This window comes from Peromyscus californicus, unplaced genomic scaffold (assembly GCF_007827085.1).
Source record: "Peromyscus californicus insignis strain IS unplaced genomic scaffold, ASM782708v3 Scaffold_11__1_contigs__length_118956290, whole genome shotgun sequence".
Taxonomy (NCBI): domain Eukaryota; kingdom Metazoa; phylum Chordata; class Mammalia; order Rodentia; family Cricetidae; genus Peromyscus; species Peromyscus californicus.
The window spans coordinates 42,658,142-42,683,287 of NW_026294402.1; the positions used below are offsets into that span (position 1 = coordinate 42,658,142).

A 25,146-nucleotide genomic window follows, 5' to 3' on the forward strand; every position below is an offset into this window, starting at 1 on the left:
CTTATATAACTAAACTTTGGCTCTTCTGCAAACTCACACACTCTTTCTCACCTTGGCAAGTGGTGATCTATCCATCTGGCTATTCCAACCATAAACCTTCGAGTCATTCTGTATTCTTCTATCACATCTCATATCCAATCTGGAAGTGAATCTCCAGATCTGTTTTCAAACTAGAACTCAACCCTGACCACCTCTCACCGTCTCATCATTTTCACATGGATAATTTTTAGTGTCTGCCTAATGGTCTCCTGCTCTGCATCACTGACTCTTAAGCAGTGGTTTCCTTAAAATTTGAGGCACACCAATACAATCTACAAGGCAAGATGCTCCAGTGTCTACCGTTGAACACCCCCCATCCCGCCACCACCACCACCACTGCCTGGCTCTGTCACTTCTCTCCTCCTCCCCTAGAAGGTTCTCCCTCCTTCACTTGGCTTCAACCATGCTGACGCCCTTTTTGCCCCCATGTCGATGGCAGACACACTGCTGTCTCGGGAGCTTTCATCATCCAATCTCCTCCCTCACCTATCCCCCGATTCCCTCCCTCGCCCCTTTAGCCCTTTGCTCAAACTTCACTTCTTCAGTCTCCCATTGCTGATATAACAGGACACTTTGTGTCTTAAAATGTGTATTTATCATCATATAGTTTTGTAGCTGAGGGATCTCAGAGGTCAAATATCAAACAGCCATTGCATTCCTTTGGTGGTCACTGCTTTGCCTTTCTAGAGGCTGCTCATATTGCTTCACTCCAGGTCCTTTGCTCTACTCCTAAAGCTGGTAGCGTAACATCTTCATTTTTTTTCCAATATCAGATTCCATAGTCACACTTTTGTTTCTGAATCTGACTCTATTGATATCTCATGCAACAACACTGGGCTTACCTGAATGACACATAATCCCATCTCATGGACTTTAATCTGGTCACCTGTTCAAAGGCTCATTTTCCATAGACGGTAACATAGTGTCTTAGTTAGGGTTTCTATTGCTGTAAAGAGACACTATGACCATGGCAACATTTATAAAGAAAAACATTTAATTGGGGCTTCTTACAGTTTCAGAGATTTTGTCCATTATCGTCATTATGGAAAGCATGACAGCAAGCAGGCAGACACAGTGCTGGAGGAGGAACTGAGAGTTTACATCCAGACTGGTGCTGGAGAAGGAGCTGAGAGTTTACATCCAGATCAGCAGGCAGCAGGAAGTGAATGTCACACTAGACTTGCTTGAGCATTGAGACCTCAAAGCCCGCCCCTAGTGACACATTTCCTCTAACAAAGTCACACCTACTCCAACAATGCCATACCTCTTAATAGTACCACTCCCTATGAGTCTATGGGGGCCATTTTCTTTCAAACCACCATACATAGATAGTCATAGGTTCTAGGAATAAAGACATGGGTATTTAGGGGATTACCATTCAACACACCACAGTGAACTAGTTAATAGGCATTTCCAACTGAAATATTTAACTTTATGAATCCTATTTACTCGCCAGGATCATGTTGTTTCTGCTTAAATTTCCCCCTATGGCATTCATCACCATTTCACACACATTACAGACTAGATTATATATGTATATATGTGCATCATGTGTGTGCTTGGTGGCTGTGGAAGCCAGAAGAGAGTATCAGATCCCATGAAACTGGAGTTACAGATGGTTGTGAGCTGCCATGCGGGTGCTGGGAATCGAACCTGGGTCACTACAAGAGCAACAAGTACTCTTAACCGCTGAGCCACCTCTCCATTCTCAATGGCAACATCTTTGATAGTCTGGGTCCCTAAGAGGAGAGTCTGTGTGAAGTAGAGCCTTCACTCCATTCCCACCACCAGAGCAAGACATGTCATGCAATCATTAAATCAGCTTTTGTTGCAGTAAGGTGCTGAAGTTGGAATGGGGATGTAGCTCAGTCAATAGCGTGCTTGCCTAGAATGCGCAGAGTCCCGAGTTTGATACCAAGCACCAAATAAACCAGGCAAGACAGTGCATGCCTGTAATCCTAGCACTCAAGGGGTAGAGGCAGGGCAATGAAGAATATAGTATCATCCTCAGCTACATAGCAAGTTCGAGGCTTGTAGCTTGAACGAAGGCCAGTATGAACTAGTGAGACACTTTCTCAGAAAAGAAGCTATCCATTGGCCAAATGAGAGATAATAGATCCCAGGATAGACTCAGCTAACTCTACTACAAAAGTGTAAAAGTTCCACCTTTGATTTCATTGTGAAGATTAAAAAAAAGAAATAAGACGATTTAAAACAAACTCTGGATTGTCTGTTATCAGAACAGAATTAGTCTATTGTGATTAATGCAGCTTGCACTACTAAAAATTGGATGCCCTTGCAAAACACAACCCAAAATACATGCTGCTGACTTTGCAGATGGCCATTGGCAAGGAAACTGATATCTGAGGCTAGAAAGGTTATGATTCATGTGTCATATGGCAACCCAGCATTTAGCAAAACTGTCACTCATGTAACTTAGGAAGTAGATTGTTGTGTGAGTGAGACAAAAGCTCAAGGGAAAAATAGGATGTTAGAGGGTTTGCTTTGTGGTATTTGTCATGTTTGGCTTGGTATTAGAAGAAATAAGCCCAGGGAAGAATTTCCCAATTTGAAAGCAGAAATGAAAGGAAGTGGAGATGTGTAAGGATTGACTCTTTGCAGGACTGAAAAAGCCAATTGCTTCTATACCCCAAATAGTAAAATTTAAGTCTGAAAGCAATTTTAAGGCAGATGCCAATAAAATCTCTCAGCAGATTATATTACCTAAGGGCAGGGATCAAATTAAGGATATATTGCACAGTAAATCTTTTTCAATTCTATGAAATTACTCATGGCAGATATTAAGGGCAAAATTTGTCTGCAGAAGTATGGTAGCCTGGAGAAAGAAACTGTGAGAGTGAAAATGCAAAGAAAACCTGCCAGATAGGAGAAATTTGTCTCAGAAAGAACTATGAGCCTTCTCTTTTACTTCTCTTCCTTCCCCTTCCTGGAGAAAGTGATCTTATGCCCTGAGGTAGATAGAAGAAGGGGGACCTCTGTGCCTGGTACAAGAGTTGGGGAGCCTCAGTGTCCCCAGAGGAGAGAGATGGAACCTGAGTTCAGTCAAGAGGGCTTCTGCATTAGACAACTACATCCTACATCCTTCTACCTACGTCCAAGCTGAAACGTGGGGAGGAGGTGGCCCAGTGGAAGGATGCTGAGGAATCCCTGGGAAAGTGATGTTAGAACCAGAGGAGGGTGAGGAGAGACTCCTCCTGAGTGGATGAGCTGGTGGGTTGTCAGAGAAGATACCCATGGAAAGTCAGAGCCCGTGTGTACTGAGGAGAGCAGCTGTGGGGAAGTGGGACAGGACCTGGGCACAGGGTGACAAAGGCTGGGAAGGACGGAGAAGTGAACCGTGTACATGATACCTTATCGTAGAGCCTAGTAGATGGACAGCAGCGGTGACAGCAACCAGGCAGGTGAGAAAGGGGTCTTACAGTGGTGGGTCATGAGTATCAGGAGCAGAGCATCCACAACACCAGTGCAGACTGGCTGGGAGTTTGATTAAAAATATCGAGGAGAGGGACTGGGAAGAGGGCACAGTTGGTAAACTGGTTGCCTTGTAAGCATGAGGACCTGAATTCAGTCTCTCAGAAACAAAAGACAGGCATGGTAGAGTACACCTGCAATCCTAGAGATAGGAAGATGGAGGCAAGCAGATCCACAGGGCTTCCAGGCCAGCCGGCCTAGCCTAATCAGCAACTCCCTGGCCTGTGAGAGACTCTGTCTGAAAAAAAAAAAAAATCAGGGTGTTTATGGTTCCTGGGGAACAATACCTGAGACTGACTTCTGGCCTCCACATGCATGCTCACTCATGCGTACCTGCACACAGATGGGCTACACAACACACACACACACACACACACACACACACACACACACACACACACACACACTAGTGAGTAGGGTGTTCGTGTAAGGAAGGAACAGCAGCAATGGATGGTGATGAAAAAAGCTCTGTGGTGCATCTATGTGAACTTAGGAATATACATACACTCTTTGTATTTGCACATATGAGCTCCCTATCCATGCACACATATGTACACACTCATACTGCCCTGAGAGAAAGCCTAGGGACAACAGTATTCAAATAGTATGGACATGCCAGGTGCCTAGATCATAGCCCCTAAATACATACTACTAAAGCTCCATTACATGTGTGTGCTTTAGTCTGTGGAAACTAGAGGTCCACCTCAGGTATTATTCTTGGGCTTTTGTTTTTTGTGAGTTTCTTTGGTGTGTGTGTATGTGTCTGTTTTTAAATTTTTATTATTTTATTTTATGTGTATGGGTGTTGTGCACTACTTCTGTGCCTGGTGCTCCTAGAGGCCAGAAGAGGATGTCAGATCACTGTCAGCACTGGAATTACAAATTGTGAGCTGCTGGGAGCTACTAAGAATCGAACCCTGGTCCTTTGGAAGAGCAGCCAGTGCTCTTAACTGCTGAGCCATCTCTCCAGCCCGTTTGTTTTAATTAAAGGTTCTAGGCATCAAATTCAGATCTCCCTGCTCTCACAGCAAGCACTTTACTGACAGAAACATCTCTCCAGCCCTATTGCCTACTTTTCATATCTAATTTTAGAGTTGTCCCTTTCCATAAAATCTAGAGGTCACAAAATTGACATTCTTAATTCATGCTTACAAGATGTGAAGAACTCCGCACAGGACTGCGCAAAAAATAAATAAATAAATAATAAAAGCATGGCTTACATGGAACTGCATAATTAAAATTTAAATACATTCTTAAACCTTATTTAATTTAATGTACATAGAATAAATCTATAAATAATTATGGCACAGTAATTTTATTATTCTGCTTTAAATTCTTATGAATATTTATTTGTAGAGAAAGGGTAACTTCCTAAAGTTATCTACCTACACAATTTCTCTTCATTTTATGAAAACTGCTCATTTGTACTCATTTATTTAGCTATTTTGAACTTTTAAATTATTGTATGCATCAAGTGAACAGCTTTCATAATAATTACTGTTCCATTTTATAATTACAATAATAAATATTCCTTTGCATTTTTAATGGGCTGAGAGTTTTCCTATAGAAGTGTGTATGAAGCAGCGAGGTCTGGAAGCACATGCTTTTAATCCTAGCACTCAGGCTGAGGCAGAAAGACGGTGAGTGGGAGGCAGCTTGTGCTCCATAGTGAGTTCCCAGAGCACCTGGACTGGACTGTGAGCCTCTGTCTCAAAAGCAAAACCAAACAACCCCAGCAAAACCAACGAAATGCGCAGATGCAAAGGGACCCAGGGACAAATAGGGAAGCAGAATCCACAGACAAAAGTGGGGAGAGGCAACCCTTTTCCTAGTTTCGATAAACAAGCTTTATGCTTGCTAAATAGAAAGTTTGCCTAAGCTATTTGCTCATACAGCAGATTTTGAAAACTAATGGGAAAGAGATGAAGGGTCACCATCACCACCGAGACTCTTCTTACGTCTCTTACTTATTGATTTCTTCTGCCTCAATCAAGATATGTGACCTACCTGAGCCTCATCCACAAAAGCAGGCAATATTGTCTACATTAATAAATGTAAAAAGTGCATGGAGATCTTGTAAATTCTTAAGGTCTGAACAGAACAAACTGATTAATTGATTTACAATACTCTTCTTGGTTAACTTCTTCATTACAATACCTCACTCTATTTTGATCATTCTCTCATCCCTCCAATTTGTTTGAAACTATTTTGACCACAATTACACATGATATTATAACAGCAAATACTAACAGTTCTAGTTACAATCTTTGTTTCCCCATCAGTACATTGAAATTGGCAGTTAAGAAAGGGCAGGGCTGAGTTTCTTCATGTAAAGTAACATGGTACACATGATACAATTTGAGGACCTACAATTTGAGGACCCTCTAGGTGCCCTTCCCCCACTCTCAGAAATCAGACCCCACCCCACCCTTGCTTCCCATTTGATGAACTAGGCTTGCTAAGAGCTTGTAGCTCTCAGAGTTGAGTCTTCCCCTTCCCTCTTCTGGCTTCAGTCCAGCCTCCAGATCCAAGGCAGCCTTGAATGACCACAGATAGATCACATGGTATAGAACTGTCCTCTCCCCATTGGAAACCTAGAAGAGCTGTTTCCCCAGGACGGAATGGAACTGAGAATCTTTCTCTCCCTTCAGGACACAATCACAGTTGCCTACAGCTGTGCTGTTATAATTCTCCTAATAAATCATGGGACCAACAGGCAAGATGTCTGTGTTCGGGATTCACTCCACTGTAACACCAAGATTGTGGAATGAGGCCTTTCTACCACGGTAATCCTGTCTCAACAGCATCTGTATGATGATTCCCCGTAGACAAAAGCACCCTTCTGGGAGTGTGGAAGGCCAGGCAAGAGTTCTAGGACACTGTGGGAGCAAAGAATCTGGGATCAAACACACTAAAGAAGCTAGAGGTGGCTTTACTTCACCTGCCACCTTTTCCCCAGACAGCACAGCCAGTTGAACAATATTTAACTACCCCAGTGGTGTAGGTCCAAGAGGTCCACTTCTTCCTCTCCCCACATTGTCTACTGTAATGGAACAAGTATTTGAGACAGGCTGAGAGCAGGGGAGAAGGTTCACTGAGCTGGGAATCCACTTCTGTTGCCACGATGCATGATGTTCCCCAGATAATAGATAATTTCTATCTCGGTAAAAGGTGGTTTTGAGTTTCTGAGTTTCACAATTAAGTCTATTTTTTTTCTCATCTAGAGAATGAAAATAAGGGTAGAAAAATGCTTCCTGGACTGTTTAGCATTGAGACAAGGACCACTCACAGAGTGTTCAGCAGAATGACTTCCCCTCTCTAACAACCCAAGGGTTGAGGTCTGGGCTCATCCAAGGCTTTCCCTACAGCCCTTATTTGTGGAGAAGAAACATAGCTCTTTTTCAAACTCTGGAGCACACTTGACCGAGCCAGTAACAGCGTGGGGCCAGGACCTTGGGAGCTTTTCTCTGAGGCCCTGATGGAGATGGAACACAGCTGCTTCTCAAAACCAGGTATATGCTTGGCCAAGCCAGTAGTGGCCTGGTGCCAGGGTCTTGGAGCTGTGACTTCAGATTCTGAACCTAACCCTTCCCACCTTGTGGGGCTGTGGTTATCTATCCCATGGCCACTATGTGCTCAGTCTGTACTGCTCTTGAGATACTTGTGTTTCCTCTGTGCAACATTGTTACATTAGCTTCTCACTGTCATTGTCATTGTGTGATAGTTTCTGTTGACCTCATCCCCTTTCTCCCCTGGAAATAGAATATAAGATGCTGTACTTCTTAGTAAGCTTCCTTGGCATAAGCTACAGTTTGTGCGAGACCTCCTGATCCCAAACTTATCTGTTTCCTTATCTTTGATCTCCTGGTCCTTTCTTTCAGGACCCTGTTACTGAAGAACGACCGGCTGCTGGTCCAGGTTGCCTAGGAATGTTGCCTATAATATTTGTAAGTTGTATTTTAAACCAACCTTAATGCTTTATTAAGACTATTTTAACCTTTGCTACAGAAATGTGTTGCAATGTTTCTTGTTCAGCTAATTCTTTTATTGTTAATATCAGTTAGTATCCCAACGACATCCCTACCTCACCCTCTATGAAGGGGATTTAAAGCATTAGTCAATATTGAGAAAGATAGGCCTGAGCAGCAGATGATTCCAGTGGAGAAGGGATTCGGGTATTACTGATATCAGTAGAGATGAGTTTAGGGCATTAGCTGATATTAGTACTGAAAGAACTGGTTTAAAAGGAAAACAGAGTGCTAAAATTCTAGGGCAAAGATCGAAATTGGACTATTGTCAGAACATCGAAAATAAGAGAAATCCAATTGTATAAAGGAAGAAACAAGTTTTACAATGTGTGTATGTGTGTGTGTGTTCTAGGAAGGAGTGCAAAAGTCAGAGAAATCAATACCTTGTAAATTGCTAGCACTCAGAGGTTGGCAGGTTATCACTTCCAGAGAAAGGACGCAGTAAGCAGGTTTTAGAAGCCTTCTGTCCAGCAGCACCACAAACCGGCCAATGGCGCCCCTGTAGGAATGCTCAGCTACAGTTTCAGTAGTCAGAAACAGTGTTTCTTACAGAGGCTTTGGAAAGGGTGCTCTGCCTAATTTCCTCTTCTAGAATCTCTCCCCATAAATGCCTGCTACGTGTTTTTCCGTTGTGTTGGGCAAAGTATTTGCCATTGTACGTAAGAATGACAATGAAAATGAGGATGATAGCAATGAGGACAGTGATGAGGACAATAATAAGGATGATGATGGTGGTGATGATAATGGAGGAGCTAATGATGCTGGTGACGAGAATGAAAATGATGATGGTGGTTATGGTGAAGATGATGATAATGATCATCACTATAATTACTGACATTCTGAATATCTACTGATCCCCAAGTATCAACCCAAGATAGGTGCAATTGATACTTCATTTCAGTCCTGTGTTACTGCTATGAAGTGGATACCACCTGAGCCTCAATACTTTGCCACCGAGGAGCCCATGCTCAGAGAGATGGCATGATCTGCCCACATTCTCATAGCTACTAAGTAGGTATGGGATATGTGAACTTGACTTGTGTGAGAGGACAAAATATTCATCGTAAGATAAGAGAAACTTTTCTGTAAAAAAACATTGGGAGATGAAAACAATTACTGAGGTGTGGATTTGAGAAGAACACAATAGGAAAGAATAAAAAGATAAACCTTTTTGCTCTTGGAAATGAAGATCAGATTTGGAGCACTTTCATAGAGAACATGCTGAAAAAAAAAAAACCTTACCCTGCATTCAGAAATACTAAGCAAAGGTCTCTAAGCACAAGAAGAGAGAGGTGTTCAGTGCCTACTAGCAACACGCTAGTAGAGGCAGGTGTTTATTTGTCAGAGAGGCCACCAAAGTTGCTGAATCAACTGGATCACAAGCATGCAAATAACACAGGACAGATATAACAGACTCTCTAATCAAAGTAGAGGTTATGAACTCTTTTTTTTTTTTTTTTTGGTTTTTCAAGACAGGGTTTCTCTGTGTAGCTTTGTGCCTTTCCTGGAATTCACTTGGTAGCCCAGGCTGGCCTTGAACTCACAGAGATCCGCCTGGCTCTGCCTCCCGAGTGCTGGGATTAAAGGCGTGCGCCACCACCGCCCGGCTAAGGTTATGAACTCTTATTACCACCCACTAGTAGCTATAGCTTTGAAGGTGAACAATATAAAAACTGGAATTTTTAATACATAAACAGTGTATGGGAAAGTGAATCATTAACCATACACCCAGTGTTGGCAAAACATCTCCAGTTCTCTGAGTCATGACCAATGACATTACCAGAACAAGAAAGGAATGGTCGTGTATTGTTTAATAACAAAACCCAGAGAAGCAGAAAACCTATGCCCCCTAAAATGTCAACCATTGAATACCTTGGTGAAGATTAACAGAGGTTTCAGTTTCCACAGTCACTTGAGGCAGGATTGGCCCATTCCTTATTTCTTTGCAAGCATTTATTAAAAATAGACTAGGAAAATTAAAATAGAATAGACACATACTTACATAAAACAAATACATAACCAAGAAACACCTGACATTATGGAAATTCATTACAAAAAAAGGCAGTCCTGAACTCAACCAATGGTTTAGAAAAGAATTAAGAGAGAAAACAGAGGAATAGTGCTCAGATAAGAAATGAGTGAAGTATGTGGGCAGTGCCGGCTATAAAGGTCTAACTGGTCGGGTAGTGGTGGCACACGCCTTTAATCCCAGCACTTGGGAGGCAGAGCCAGGTGGATCTCTGTGAGTTTGAGGCCAGCCTGGGCTACACAGTGAGATCCAGGAAAGGGACAAAGCTACACAGAGAAACTCTGTCTCGGAAAAACAAAACAACAACAACAAAAAAAAGGTCTAACTGATAGGCTGCGTGGCGAATGAATGAAACCATGGCAAGCTAAGAATTTCTTGAGAGTGCAAAAAGACAGTTAACAGAAAAAAGGGAATTGATCTAGCTACTTTGAAATCTATCCAATGGGAGAATCATAAAAAACAAAACGAAGATGTTACTCTTAAGTTTGCTGTTGTTATTTTTAATACACTTAATTCACTTTTCTTGTATAAAAACCCTTATATGATGGCCACAGCTAGAGCCTGGGTCCTCTGAACAGAGAAACCCGTGTGGATTTTTACAAGATGGTCAGTGAATTCCTGATAAGGAAACTTGGTAAACACAGTCTCTTTCCAGAGGTTGGCGGTCAGGTTGCTGTAGGTCTTAGAGATGGCATCAAAGGTGGCCTTGGCAAAGTTGCCCAGGGTGACAGTGCAGCCCCTGGCTGATGTGTAGGGGTCATCAATACCGACCATAAGCAGCAGCTTCTTGGGCACAGGAGCAGAGCCGATGCCAGTGCCTCCCTCTGGGGACAGGGATGAGACGCACCAACACAGAGCCACAGCGGCCTGTCACTTTGCATGGAACAGTGTGGGACTTGCCAATCTTGTTCCCTCAGGGACAATGGAAAGCTTAGCCAAGATGATGGCCCCTCGGATGGCAGTGGCTACCCCTTTGGATCACTTAACACCAAGACCAATGTGACCATTGGAGTCCTTAGTAGCAACAAAAGCCTTGAACCTGGTCTGCTGGCCAGCCGGAGTCTGCTTATGCACAGGCATGATCTTTAGAATCTCATCCTTTAGGGATGGGCCCAGGAAAAAAATCGATACTCTCTGATCCCTTAATGGGCAGGAAGAGCAGGTAGCGCTGCTCCAGGGACTTGATCTTCATGTCCTTAACCAGGTGGCCCAGCTTAGTGATGAGAATCCACTCCTGGTTCTCAGTTTTACCTCCACGAGTCCTATGGCCTCGATTACCGCTGGCCTCAATCATGTCCACGGCCCCTAAAACCGCTGCGGAATCATCCGCAGAAGCTGCCCCAGCCTTCCAATCCTGGGCCACCGGGTCCTCCGGTCCCTCCGGTCCCTCCCACTGCACCAGCGTCATCCACTATTTGGTGTTTTCCCAAAGAAGTACTCCTAGGTTTTGAAGAGAATATTTGCATGATTCTGGTACAGTGAATCCTGGTTGGGATAAAAGATTGTGATGAGTCAAAATGAACATGCCCTGGGAGTTAGCCAGCTTCCTGTTGCTGTGACAGAACACTCGAGGTAAGCAGCTTATAAGGAGGGAAGTCATATTTTGGCTCACAGTTTCCGAGGTTTGGGCCTGTGCTTAGTTGACCCATTAGCAGGCTTGGAGAGCAGTACACAGTTGGGAGTGTGTGCTGGGAGAAGCTGCTGGCCTCATAGAAGCTGGGGGCAGCACCCTTCTCTCTCCTACGCCTCCTCCAAGAGCACACACCCAGTAACCTAACCTCAGTTCACTAAGCCAGCCTCTTACTACCCACCAGTAGTGTCAGAAGCCTTCAGCACAGGGACTTTTGGGAGATAGTTAATATCCAAATCGTGGAACTTCAGTACTTGAAAATAAAATCAAAGCACATCGGTGTGTGGATCAGATTTCCAAGGCAGCACCTTCAGAGGTGAGGTTTGCAGACAGGTTTATTGAGAGTTTCTCCTGGAATCGACATGTGTCAGAAAGCAGGGGAAGGAGGATTGGGCAGGAGGAGAGGCTGGTAGTGAAGGACTGCATAGTGGCCCTTCAAAGATGGAATCACCATTTAACAAAATCCTAAACATACAAAACTATGGTATTACAAAGCCTATTTTTATCACAAGGCCCAGGAACTGATTGCCAGCAAAATGAGGAAATACTGATTATGGGAGTTGTCTCACAAGGAGATTATTGGTAATGCATTTGTCAACATGCATTTAATTATGTAATTTCAAAGTTATTGTTATATATGAATTGTATCTAAAATAAAATTTGCATGAAAGAGGAACTCTGAAAAATAATAGCAGGAAAAACATTGACGTATCAGTTGTTTCAGAGAATAGAGTGACCACATTTTGATGTGTCTGCCATAGGCCCATCTATCTTTCCACATGCTGTTGAAGTAAGTGATACAAAGAGACTCCATGTATCCCTTAACCAGTTGTGGTGATATATTTTACACACAGGATCTGGACAGTGAGGCAACATATCAATCTTAACTCCCTATTTGTCCAATTTTACTTGTACATGTTTATATGTGTGCACACATGCGTGTTTTCAGCTTCATATAATTTTATGTGTGATTGTTTGCATATCTACCAAAAATAATCTCTTGTCTATTCTCCATTTTAATAATTTTAGCATCTCAGAGGAGTGTTACATAGATAAAACTATATTATGTGTAAGTTTTTAGATTATCTGTTTGTTTGTTTGTTTTTTCTGATCTGCATGATTCTATGGAGATTTCCCCGAATTTCTTTGTAGTGGAAAGATGGATCAATGAAGCTCATTGGCCAGCCAGTCTAGCCAAATCAATGAGCTTTTGTTTCAATGAGACAGTCTGTCTCAAAACTTATAGGTGGAGAGTGATCAAGGCAAGATACTAGACAGCAACATCCGGCTTCTATATGTACACACACATGTTCATATACCCAAACTAACAAGTACATACAACACACACACACACACACACACACACACACACACACACACACACACACACACACACACACACACGGGTGCACACAAAAGTAAAGAGAAAAGAAAACAGCAGACCCCGAACCTTTTCTCCAGTTTCCACTAGCAGTGTACAAAGCAATCCTCTCCAGAAGCCCTCTCTCCCCCGCCCCTCCCTCCCGGTCTTCCTTTTTCTCAAGCTTCCCTTCATCAGTTTCAGCTGTTCTGCGTGCAGAGGCGTGTCAGCGCTGTCTTAACTTCCGCTTCCCCATCGGCTAGTTGAGCATCAGTCCTTGTGGTTCTCTACTAACCGCACATGCATACTTCACCCATATCTATCCATAGCTCCAGGAATTTTTTAAGAGGATTGCTTGTTTTTATTTCTCTTCTTTTGATTTTAGAAACAGGAAATAGTGATCTATTCCCCAGGAAAGAAAGATGTTCAGTGGAGGCAGAGGGACTCAGATATCGAAATGAGTAGACTTCAAATTGTTCCAAATTACATAAAGAAAAATATATGCTTCTAGTACATAAAATAGAAAACACCAGCACAGAAATAGAAAGTGAGTTTCAAATAGAAAACTTAGAGCTTAGTTTCTTTAAAAAATAAAAAGGCTACTGGACACAGGTGCCATTGAGATGACTCAGCAGGGAAAGGTCTGCCACCAAGCCAGACCGCCTGAGTTCAAGCCCTAGAGCCTACATGGCGAAAGGGGCAAACTGATTCCTGCAAGTTGTCCTCTGACTGCTACACACGTGCCGTGGTTTGCACACACACACACACACACACACACACACACACACACACACTAAATGTCTTACTTTGTTTTGTTCTTTATATAACAGTTTTATTATAAAGGTATTAGTAATTTTTAATATATTCTAATTAAAGTATAATTACATGATTTCTACCCTGCTCTCTCCTCTCTCCAGAGCCTCCCCTGTCCCCTCTCTTCAATCTATTCAATGTGTCCTCCATTCTCAAATTTATAGCCTCTTTTTCTTTGATTATTATTGTTACATATATTTGGGACCCTGTCTCAAAAAACAAACATGGAGAGTGATGAAGAAAAGAGAGGCACATAGTATATAAATTCAGCTTGCTGGTTCTGTTTCTGCTCTGTGTGTGTGTGTGTGTGTGTGTGTGTGTTTGTGTATGGTTTAGGGCTGACCACTTTGTACTGGAAAGCCAGTCAGAAGGCTCATCCCTAGGAGAAGCTAATTCTCCTTCTCTCAGCAGTCATTAGTTGCCTACAGTTCTTTTTCTAGGAGTGAGACCCCGCGAGATTTTCCCCTTCCGCATTAATATGTCTGTCGATACCGCCATTCTTCTGGTCTTTGTTTATACACATATTTCTAGGAGAGACTGTTTGACAGCAGACTTCCTGGTCCTCTGGTTCTTATAATCTTTCTGCTTCCTCTTTCTCTGTGTTCCCTGAGCCATAGATTTGGGAGCTGTGGTGTGGATGTCTCTACTTGGGTTGGGCTCCACAAGATATGTTGATTTCTGCATTGTGTTCAGATGTGGTTCCCTGCCCAGGTCTCCATTTGCTCTAAAGAGAAGCTTTCCAGATGTGATAGCTACAGTTGTCTGTGGGTATAAGGATGAAATTCAGAATTTAGTTGGGTCTTGTGCTGGTCTAGCAAAGTGATAGCAGTAGGTTCTCTTCTAAGATCCATGCCCTTGCTAGCCTCAAAAAACTGGCTAGGTTTCTAATGCCAGGCATAATTTTCCTCCTGTTCAGTGGGCCTCAAGGGCAATGATAGAATAAAGATAATGGAGACTTTTTAACTTGAATATAAACTGATAGAAATTAATAAAACTGGTAAAAAGAGCTCCAGAAGAGGAGTAGAAAGAAGAAAGGAAAAATCATAAAAAGCAAGCTTACTGAGATGGCTCAGTGGTTAAGAGCATGTAGTCTCTTGCAGAGGACCACACTTCAGTTCCTAACACCCACATCAGACAACTTCAGCTCCAAAGGACCCGACACTCCCCTCTGGCTTCCATGGGCACCCCATGGCGCATGTACTAACCCCCACACAGACAGGTGTGCATGCAGATGTTAAAAATAAATAAATAACGTAAATATCCTAGACATATAGAAAGTCCTACATGAAAAGATTTTGGAGATTTTACAGAGACTTGGAGAGGATATACTTAAAGTAAACTTCTTGTGCGTATGATAGTGCCTGCTGAAAATGAGAAGGTGTTGGAAGCAGTCAGAAAAGATAAAGGATGTAGCAAGTGAGCAATGATTCAAATGCCAACCGACTTCTTTAAACATGGGAGCTGGAAAATAGAATAGCAAGCAGTATCTGAGGATCTTTCAAAAATGTTCTTTTTAAAAAAAATCTATTTCTTCTAAGAGGTATCTGTGAATACAATTCTATACACAGCAAAAACGTCTGTCAGTGGAGGTAAAGCATTTAAAGATAAAAGCGGCTAGGGATTTGCTGTCAGTGGACCTACCTTGCAAGAAACACTAGGTTGTAATTTTTATTGTTAGTTTCTTTCTAATCTGATCTTGAGGTCTCTCTGTCCAGAGTGACCATAAGCCAAGATATGGACTCATTTGGAGAGCCTGTTGGGGCAGGAAGAAGTGCCTGTGAGTATCAGGTAGGACCCAAGGAGGGCTTGAATGAAGAATTCATGCAACTGACTTACTCGCAGGTCACAGAGAGGGTCTGGGTGCTGGCAGGAGACTTCCAGAAAGCACAGAAGCAACAGGAAGCTCCATCAGACAATGGGACATGATGCGGGTGGGGAGGGTGGGGTTGGGTGGGAGGGAGCATGTGGAATAATGGCTTTAAGGTCCAAACAGTGTTATCTTTTGGGTTTCCTGCTAAGGGTGTGAGTTTGTTGCTTTAAATAAAACATTTGTGATTGGAGAACCTATTAACATGACCATGATGTTGAGGTTTGTTTCATAATGGTCAACAGCTGTGTGGTGTGCTTGGTTTGGGATTATCGAGATAATGAACAAATAGGGAAATCATATCCCTGCTGAATGAAGGTGGTGGGATGTGAGTCAGGCTTTCAACATCTTATGCCAGGTCTGAAAATGGATCCTGGGGTGATGCACTGTGACACACTTGTTAGAAAGCTCTCTATATGATTATAAAGCATGCTAAAGTTTGAAAATCATGGCTACCAATGATACCAATAGTATCATATTACCCAATTAAAGTAGGTGACTTTTTTGCTACCCATTCTAACTCTAAATTCTGTGATTGAATGACTGCCTTGAATGCAATAAGGAAGTCTAGCTGTCTGAGTTGGATCTCAAATATAGTTAGTGCATACAATATACTTCTGTGAACCATGGGTTCAAGAAGTGTGCTGCTCCATTAAAATACAATAAAACAGCAGAGAGCAGAAGAGACATCACACTCCCAGCTTCTCCATGACATCTAGCACTGTCATGGCACCCTGAGGGCTGTCAGCTTTCAGAGCACCAGGAAGGAAGGATTTCAGAAGACAATATTACACAAAGGATACAATAAAGCCATGGAAGCCACAGCAGTACTCCTCCAAATTGCTCTGCAAACCATTGCTTGTCAGTAATCATTAACCAAAACACCAGGGTGGGGGAGGCAGAGGGACATACGGAAACAGCTGCACGCACAGGCACCCACTGGGGACAATCACAAGCAAATTTTGTTTAAGATCAGGTGCAATGCTAGATGGACAGTTCCTGACTAACACACTCAAGGTTCCTTAAGATATGGGTTTTGTTGTTGTTGTTGTTGTTGTTTATTTGATTTTAGAGAGAGAACATAAAATTAGGTGGGCAGGGAGGTGGGGAGGATCTAGGAGAAACTGGAGGAGGAGAAAGCATGATCAAAATATAGCATAAAAGAATTGTATGTGATAACACACACATACACACACACACACACACACACACACATTTATTTATTTATTTATTTATTTGCTTACTTATAATATTTAGCTTTTTCCAACTTTCTCCACAACATCTTTTTCAAGTACATAGCAGGCCTTATTCCAGTAACTGGATATAATATCTCAAGCATCTATTTTAACAGCTTTATTGAATTATAATTTATATATACAAATCTGTCCATACTTGATACATACAAGTGGATGAATTGGGGCATAAGTCGACACTATGAATGACCCATCACCACATACTTATTATAAGTATACCCCTTACCTCCAGAGATTTCCTCACGCGAGGGGATTGTTCTTCAGAATATCCCACATCCTGGGTTTTTCTTATTCCTTTATCATAGTGTTATGTAATGTTTTCCTTTACCTTCTAAACTTCCAGTAAAACAGAAATTAAATCTGAAAGCTGTCAGATTCCAGTTCGAATTTTTGGATAAATGTACTTCACTCCAGAAGACACACGTTAGCAAGATGGACCCATTTCAGAGATGCCAAGTGGATCTATCAATAGGTGGCAGCAGCCTGACTTCCCTGTTATGTAGATACCCTCTCCTCTCATGGCTAGGAAGTAATCTGTTGTTAAAAGCACCCTGTGAAACTCATAATTACTTTAGCATCTAGTAATGATGATTACGTTGGGTTGACAAGCTTGAGTTAAGGAGTTAAGACATATACTGTGCTTTTTCTCATTCTTTCCATGTTTGTTGAGTGCAACATTGCTGTTCGAAGAGTTGACCTCCATTAGCAAAGTTTCCTCTTCCCAAGAAGCAATTAAAGAGAAAAAAGAAGGTGGTTGGTCACAGTGGTAATGTTTACAGCCACATACATGTCTCTGTCAGTCAGGTTCCTAGCACAGAACCTTAGGCTAGGTGATTCACATGAGTCTAGAGGCTAAGCACTCCAGAGTCCAAGTCAGGTTGATGCCTGCTGAAAGCCTTCTTTCTGACTCATATATGGCCATCCTCTCTAGGTCCTCACATGAACTTAAACCTGAAGGCTATAAGACTCTTCTTCAACATTTTGGATGAAGGTGCACAGTAACAAGATGGAGCTGGGGACCACTCCTTTCATAAGGATACAGATTCCCTTCCTGAACCCTGATGTCATGACCAACCATGTCCCAAAAGGCAACACATCATAATACTGTCACCTTCAGATTATGGTTCAACTTGCCAAGCTTGGAGGGACACAAACATTCAGACCATAAAAGGTCAATACTAGCCGTCTGCAATGATAAATAAGGGAGTGACGGTGGTAACGGCTGCTGCTGCTGCTGCTGCTGCTCAGTGGCTTTTAGGAGTCTCAATTTTAAGGGAGTCCACTAGTTCTTAACCCATCATCTCCCTTTCTAAAAGAGGATTAAGCGTTGTGTATAAAGGCACCCACAGCCTACTGAAAGCCTGAAAACAATCAGGACAGAGGTAAACTAAGTGCTGCCTTGCAGGGAGAAAAGAAGTGTTTATGATATTATGGGCAGGGAAGGTGGCAAAGGCTGCAATAACTGTCAACTAGACACTGCAGGAACGGGGAGAGAATAAGGAAATCAAAAGCAAGCATCAAACAGCCTCGGGACCATTTTTACAATGTGCACACAACTTAGGAGAGGGGTGTATGCTGGGTTTTGACACTTAGAACTGTTCCATAACTCTTAAAGAAAAGGAAGAAAAAACAAACTGAGGGGAGGAATGGAGGAAAGGAGGATGAAGAAAACAGAGGAGGACGAAGGGAGGAAGAAAGGAAGGAAGGAGGGAAGGAAGGAAGGAAGGAAGGAGGGAAGGAAGGAAGGAAGGAGGGAAGGAAGGAAGGAAGGAAGGAGGGAAGGAAGGAAGGAGGGAAGGAGGGAAGGAAGGAGGGAAGGAAGGAAGGAAGGAGGGAAGGAGGGAAGGAAGGAAGGAAGGAAGGAAGGAAGGAGGGAGGGAGGGAGGGAAGGAAGGAAGGAAGGAAGGAAGGAAGGAGGGAGGGAGGGAAGGAAGGAAGGAAGGAAGGAAGGAAGGAAGGAAGGAAGGAGGGAAGGAAGGAAGGAAGGAGGGAAGGAAGGAGGGAAGGAAGGAAGGAGGAAAGGAAGGAAGGAGGGAAGGAAGGAAGGAAGGAGGGAAGGAAGGAAGGAGGGAAGGAAGGAAGGAGGGAAGGAAGGAAGGAAGGAGGGAGGGAAGGAAGGAAGGAAGGAGGGAAGGAAGGAAGGAGGGAAGGAAGGAAGGAAGGAAGGAAGGAGGGAGGGAAGGAAGGAAGGAAGGAGGGAAGGAAGGAAGGAGGGAAGGAAGGAAGGAAGGAAGGAAGGAAGGAGGGAGGGAAGGAAGGAAGGAAGGAGGAAAGGAAGGAAGGAGGGAAGGAAGGAAGGAAGGAGGGAAGGAAGGAAGGAGGAAAGGAAGGAAGGAGGGAAGGAAGGAGGGAAGGAAGGAAGGAGGGAAGGAAGGAAGGAGGGAAGGAAGGAAGGAAGGAGGGAGGGAAGGAAGGAAGGAAGGAGGGAAGGAAGGAAGGAGGGAAGGAAGGAAGGAAGGAAGGAAGGAGGGAAGGAAGGAAGGAAGGAAGGAGGGAAGGAAGGAAGGAAGGAGGAAAGGAAGGAAGGAGGGAAGGAAGGAAGGAAGGAAGGAGGAAAGGAAGGCAAGCTAAATCCATTGATTTTATGAAATGGCAGTCTTTGCCTTCATTTGTATTTTTTATTATTTCTTTAAAAAAGGATTATTCTGCTTCTAGTGAAAGTTTATATTCTCCAACATTTTGCTAATAGAAAAAGCAATTCTCCTGTGTGGCCCGTTCCCTCCAGGCATAATGTGGCTAGAACTATCCTCACGGGGCATGTGTGGTTACATCCATGAGACCTTCACAAGATCAGTCCTGTGGATGTTCTCTCAGAAGGGGGAGACAGGGAGAGTCATTAGACCCTCACCAGAGATCCCAACCACTCCCTCCCTCCCGCAGCCTCCCCCAACTCAGGAGGTGTTTGAATATATAGCAAGTAAAGGTTAACTGAAGGGGATTGCATTTATGTAGCTTTCAGGAGACTATTACCATTGTGGAGTGGGAGTTTTTGACAATGCAGCTTTTGGGGGGCCACATAGGCTCCTGGAACCCTTCATCGGGCTCCTGTAAGTAACCCCTCATCCAGGATCCCTTAAGTAAATCTAGTAAACTCATTGGCTCACCAAACTCAACTTGGGTGGAACCGTTTGTTTGCTGTGTCATTGGTGCCCTATCTGGAGTGAACGAACGTTTGTTCCTGCCCCAGGAAAAGCACCACAATATCTCTCCAAGCCAAAAACCACAGTCAATCAACATTGGGTGGATGAGGGTGGCAGTTGCTCATTGCTGTGGACTAACTCAAAACCAATAAAACAGCAAAATGAAGCCAAACTGAACCCTTGTTATTTGACTGTAAAAAGCAAAGCTTAATTGCAGGGTTTGATGTCAAACAGTCCATCATAAAGCTGACACCAGTAAAACGCTTATCGAAGTGTCAGAATAAGCTAGTGTTTAAGGGTGGCGTGAAGGCTGGCAGTTCTGTGAGAGTGCTTGTTCTCACCTCAGTCACCAGAGAAAAGCAAAGGCTGAAGGGCCATCACTACTCCACACTACCATCTCCAGAAGGAGCCAAACTGACCCCAATCATCACACATACACTGAGCACTCAATTCCATTCTATTACCTCTCATTCATCTTACGGAAGATACAGAAATCTAAGCATGAGATTCAGTTACACGGATGAGCACTGGCTGAACATGGCTACGAGGCAGAGAACACTCCAGGGGCAGATCATGGGCATTTAGAATCTTCATTTCTCGCTATAATTCAGGTTCAGTTCGATTTCACTTCAGTCTTTGCTCCCTCAATCTGATGAGCCCCAAAGTGCAGAAGAATAAAAGTGTTCACCTCATCCCGAGTACGATAGTGGACCAGAGGCTAATCTAGCCCGAACAGAGAGCCTTAGGTTCGGTGAGAGAACAGAGAATGAAAAATGAAGTCAGTCTTTGCCTCTGCATGTGCACATAACACACACATTAACATAAACATATATACACACATTCACATACACACATACATGTATACACACACACACACACACACTGAGCTACCCTGGGGATGTAATATAAGATCAGGGAATGACCACAGGCCAGGGAGCCTCAGTTGGTTCCGCCACAGTCCTTGGGTGAGAAAAGGCCTAGACCAGCAGTTGTGAAAGCAGAAAGACTAGATGGCCCCAAAAGACACACAGTAGGAGACTCTGCTCAAGCTGGGAAGTGCCCAGGGGAAGAGACTTGGGGCAGGCCTCATCATCCAAGAATCACTTAGCTTTTGATAGCTCTGACCCTGAGACAAACAGGTAGATTAACATGTGGAGCCATCTGTCCATCTTTTGTGAAGGTCCAGGGATGTACGTGAAACACACAGAGGCCGGCACCCTTCCAACAGGATGATTGACGCTCAGAAGGTCTTGAAAGTGCAGACACCTGGGCGGACCCAGTGCCGCTGTGGCTTCCCACATTCCTGACACACGTAGGGGATATCGAAGCTAAAACATGAACCACCCCAGGGTATCTAATCCGGGGAGTCTGAAGAGAGTGTGCCCAGTTCCTAAAGGGTAAAGTGTGGCAGGAGAGACCCCTGCATCGCAAAGGGAAACTTCTAAAGAAGAGAGCGCTCTGACAGACATCAGTGTCCAGTGCAGACTCAGTGACAGCATGAACCGTGGGGCGAACAAGTGCCCACAAGTTCACTGTACGTCTCCAACTTTCAAGGACTCAGAAGCAGCTCCAGCATCTGCCCTGTGTCCTTCACTGTTACTCTGACCTTCTTTATGACACTTTAAGCAGTATTTTCATGTTTTTGTACTTTGTAATTTCTGTGTTTTTCTTGGTTAGTCTTCTTTATGCACTCATCTAACTATGATACACATTTTTTTCATTATTGGGTAATACTGTTGTCCCCACCCCCGCCGCCTTGGCTTGTCTTTGCCTCCCTCATTTCCTCCCTCTCCTTCCTTTACAAAGAGTAGTGTTTTGACTTTACCTTATTTTTTTAAATATTTGTGGTTTCCTTTTTTATCCTCTTCCTTTTGTTTATCTGAGTTTGTATTTGAACTTTTTTCGTGATTGGAAAGGCCTTGTATTCTAACATTCTGCTCTTTCGTTTTCCTCCCCACAGCCTTCTCCCCCACTCTTCTTTTCTCTCCTTCCTTTATTTAAACCCCCTTCTGCTCTGTGTCTCCCCTTCCACTATCCAGCACGTCATCTGGTGCATTTATGATTTCCACACTGGCCCGAAATAATGTAACTCCAGAGTACCTTCTGCAGCGGCTTCGCCGTTTGGGTTCCACGGTCACTGGCAATGTGTTCGTGATCTGTGAATGATGTTGAGTGTATTGATGGCATGGTTACTGTGGTAGGAGTTTGTTTTCTCCTCAAACAGCATTGAGAATTAAGCCTTCTGGGTTGCTCAATAAGACACACAAACACACACACACACACACACACACACACACACACACACACACACACACACACACACACAGTTGGAAGAGATGGCCAAACCAGCAGATCATAACCCAGACACATAAGAAACATGACAATGAGGGGCTATAGAAAATTTCTCCACGAGGAGGTCACTACTCAAATACTGAACTGATAGATGCCAAAATAGGTAAAACACCAGATGGAGATTTTTAAAGTTTTCTAGTAAAAATCCTCAGTGGTCTCAAACAGCATACAAATAAGTGGATGGATTCAACCCAGGCCCAAGAAGAAAGTCATTACCATAAAGAAAAAAGTCAGCAAAATAGATGAGACAACCAGCAATATTGATGAAAAAGTCAGCAATGAAAGAAAAAGTCAGAAATGAAATTGAGATTTTTTTTTGGACAGAAAAATAGAAATGCTGATATGAAAAAAGCCAAATGAATTTTTAAAAACCACTTAAATTGTCACCAAAAAAATTGACCAAGCAGAAGAAAGAATATCTGGGATAGAGAAAACGACTGATGGAATACTAAATTTGAACATCAAAAAGGAAAAAAAAAGAGCAAGATTGCAATTTCCAGGAATTCTGGGATACAATCAAGAGACCAAGCCTAAGAATCCATGAGATAGAAGAAAGGGGCTATATGTACACACGCACGCACGCACGCACGCACACACGCACACACAGTAAGTACTAAAGGCATAGAGAGAATCTGTTCAATAAAACTATAACAGAAAAAGTCCAAAATGTAGGAAAAGACAAACACAAGAGACATTTAGAGATCCAAATGAGCCTCACCAGAAAAGAGCTTCCCTGTGACACAATAAAGATGTCAAAACACAAAGCTGTGAAACAACATTAAACACTGAAGGAGGAGAACCGTCAACCTACCTGCATGGGCAAAACCTTCAGGATTGCATCAGCTCACCCATCGATAACCTAAAAACCAGGAAAGCATATCTCAGTTGCTGAAATAAAAAAAAAAAAAAAGAAAGAAAATAGCTATGAACCAAGATAGTTGCATTCAGTAGGGTTACCTTTTGAATTTGCTGGGAACACAAGGACATTCAAGACAAGCACAAAATTATGTAGTCAGATGTTGTTTGGTACTATGGCTATTTTTCCACATTAATCCTGCCAATTCATAAGCTTGGGAGGGCTTTCAATCTTCTAGTGTTTTCTTTAATTCTTCCTTCAGCATCTTAAAGTTTCCACTGTGAAAATCTTTTGCCTTCTTGGTTAGATTTATTCCAAGGTATTACTTTTGCTCTTGTGAATGGGATTCCCCGCAACACACCAATTTCTTTCTCAGCAAGTTTATTTTTGGCATATAGAAAAGGGGAAGCTTGTGTTAAGCAAAAATAAGCCAGAATCAGAATCACAAGTGCATTCTGTTTTTCTCCCAAATAAAGAACTATATTTTAAAATTGTATGTGTGTCTATTTACTTATTATCTGAGGTCATGGAATGAGAAAGGAGGTCATGGAAGAGAAAGAACTTTTAAGTGTGGGAAAAGGGAGTATAATGGAGTACATAATAAGAAAGCAGAAGTTTCAGGAGTATCTTGGGGAAGTTGGAGAGTAAGCCAGAGGTGGCAGTGGGTCCTGGGACAGCAATGAGAAGAAAAAACAAATGAGAATGGTGTGTGTGTGTGTGTGTGTGTGTGTGTGTGTGTGTGTGTGTGTGTGTAAATGCCATAATGAATCTGTTACTGTGTATGCTTGTCTTGGTTACTTTTCTGTTGCCAATGCAAAACACCATGACCAAGGCAGCTTATAAAAGAAAGTGTTTAACTTGGAGGCTTATAGTTCCAGAGGACAGTGACTCCATGATCATCATGGTGGAGAGCATGGCAGCAGGCAGGCTGGCATGGCACTGGAGCAGTAGCTGAGCACTTACAACTCCTCCACAGGTGTAGCAGGAATCTTAAAAGTTCTTATTAATAAAATCAAACCTGGAGCCAAGTATTGGGGTGAATGCTGGAAGATCAGAGAAGCAGAACAAGCCACAGCTTCCTCACGTTGTCAATTCCTCAGCTGATCCTGTTTCCTCAGACTGGAAACCTCTGAGTCCTCAACCAAATGGCTCTCAGCTGAACTGCTGCTTGAAAGCCTGAATGCTTAACCAGCCAAATGCTTAACCAGCTCTAGTTCCTGGTCCACACCCTATATACCTTTCTGCTTTCTGACATCACTTCCTGGGATTAAAGGCTCACTTTCTGGGATTAAAGGCGTGTGTCACCATGCTTGGCTGTATCCTTGTGGCCTTGAACTCACAGAGAGCCAGACAAATTTCTGCCTCTGGAAAGCTAGGATTAAAGGCGTGTGCTACCACTGCCTATCCTCTATGTTTAATACTGTGGCTGTTCTATTTATTCTTTGACCCCAGATAAGTTATTAGTGTGCACAATATTTCGGGGAACACAATACCACCACACACAGGCATGAGGCCGATATCGAGAAAGTTGAGTGGGAATGGCCTGGGCTTTTGAAGCCTCAAAGCCCACCCCCAGTGATACACCTCCTCTAGTAAGGCCACACCTCCTAATCCTTCACAAACAGTTCCATTAACTTAGAACCAAATATTCAAATATATGAGCCTATGGGGGCATGTTCTGAGGTATTTGTACACAGTGTGAAGATATATTGCTCTGATTGGTTTAATAAAGAGCTGAATGGTCAATAGTTAGGCAGGAGGTATGGCAGACATAGAGAGAGTGGGACATACAGAATGAAAGAAAGGTAAAAAGACACAGGGTGAAACACAGATAACAGAAAAGGGTTCATTTCAGTTATAAGAGCTAGTTAGGAACAAGCCTCAGTTATAGCCCCAGCTTTCATAATTAATAAGAAGTCTCCGTGTCATTATTTGTGAGCTGACTGGAGGGACAGAAAACGATTTATAACAGGAGCATTAACACCCAAACCACCACAACGTTAATCTATAACTTTAACTAACTAAAGAATAGAAGTAGTTCACTGTGCTGCATCTGATATGTTAGAGCTAGGCATCCTTAAATGTAGAATGATACTCTTACGTTGTTGTAAGATTTCTTTTCTTGAAATGATTAGATTAATAGATAGCATTAAAATGTGACATACGCTAGACATCAATGAGTCCTTGATATTAATGTAGACTTTTGTGATAAAGACAATGATAGCTTGTATTACAGAGTGCTTGTCTTTTGCCAGCTTATTTGACTAGATAGTTTAACTTTATCCTA

The 25,146-nt window shown here is 42.9% G+C and overlaps 2 protein-coding genes and 1 pseudogene across 21 annotated transcripts in view; 1 reads left to right on the plus strand and 2 right to left on the minus strand.

Moving 5' to 3' along the window:
* LOC128123226 (NXPE family member 4) overlaps positions 1–25,146 on the plus strand; it is a 236,310-nt gene that overhangs the window by 115,465 nt on the left and 95,699 nt on the right. For 14 of the 20 annotated variants that reach the window (XM_052759469.1, XM_052759424.1, XM_052759499.1 and 11 more), the window contains one exon: positions 7,413–7,478. The exons of 2 other annotated variants lie outside the window; for them this stretch is intronic. The gene's annotated coding sequence lies outside the window, so the exon portion shown is untranslated. Of the gene's footprint in view, positions 1–6,182; positions 6,318–6,747; positions 7,044–7,412; positions 7,479–25,146 lie in introns of those variants that run through there. 4 more of the 20 variants (XM_052759452.1, XM_052759433.1, XM_052759477.1 and 1 more) reach the window with 2 other exon arrangements.
* On the minus strand, positions 9,101–15,093 carry LOC128123330 (40S ribosomal protein S2-like; annotated as a pseudogene).
* Positions 15,370–23,604, minus strand: LOC128123321 (adhesive plaque matrix protein-like). The gene is made up of 2 exons (XM_052759592.1): positions 22,961–23,604; positions 15,370–22,862 (listed from the first exon to the last, which is right to left on the minus strand). Exon 2 carries the CDS (start codon positions 19,086–19,088, stop codon positions 18,069–18,071), a length of 1,020 nt encoding a protein of 339 aa, XP_052615552.1. The 5' UTR covers positions 19,089–22,862; positions 22,961–23,604; the 3' UTR covers positions 15,370–18,068.

Coding starts and splice junctions, on each gene's coding strand:
- LOC128123321 (XM_052759592.1), bottom strand. CDS start 19,088: ATGGATTTAGCTTGCCTTCCTTTCCTCCTTCCTTCCTTCCTTCCTTCC.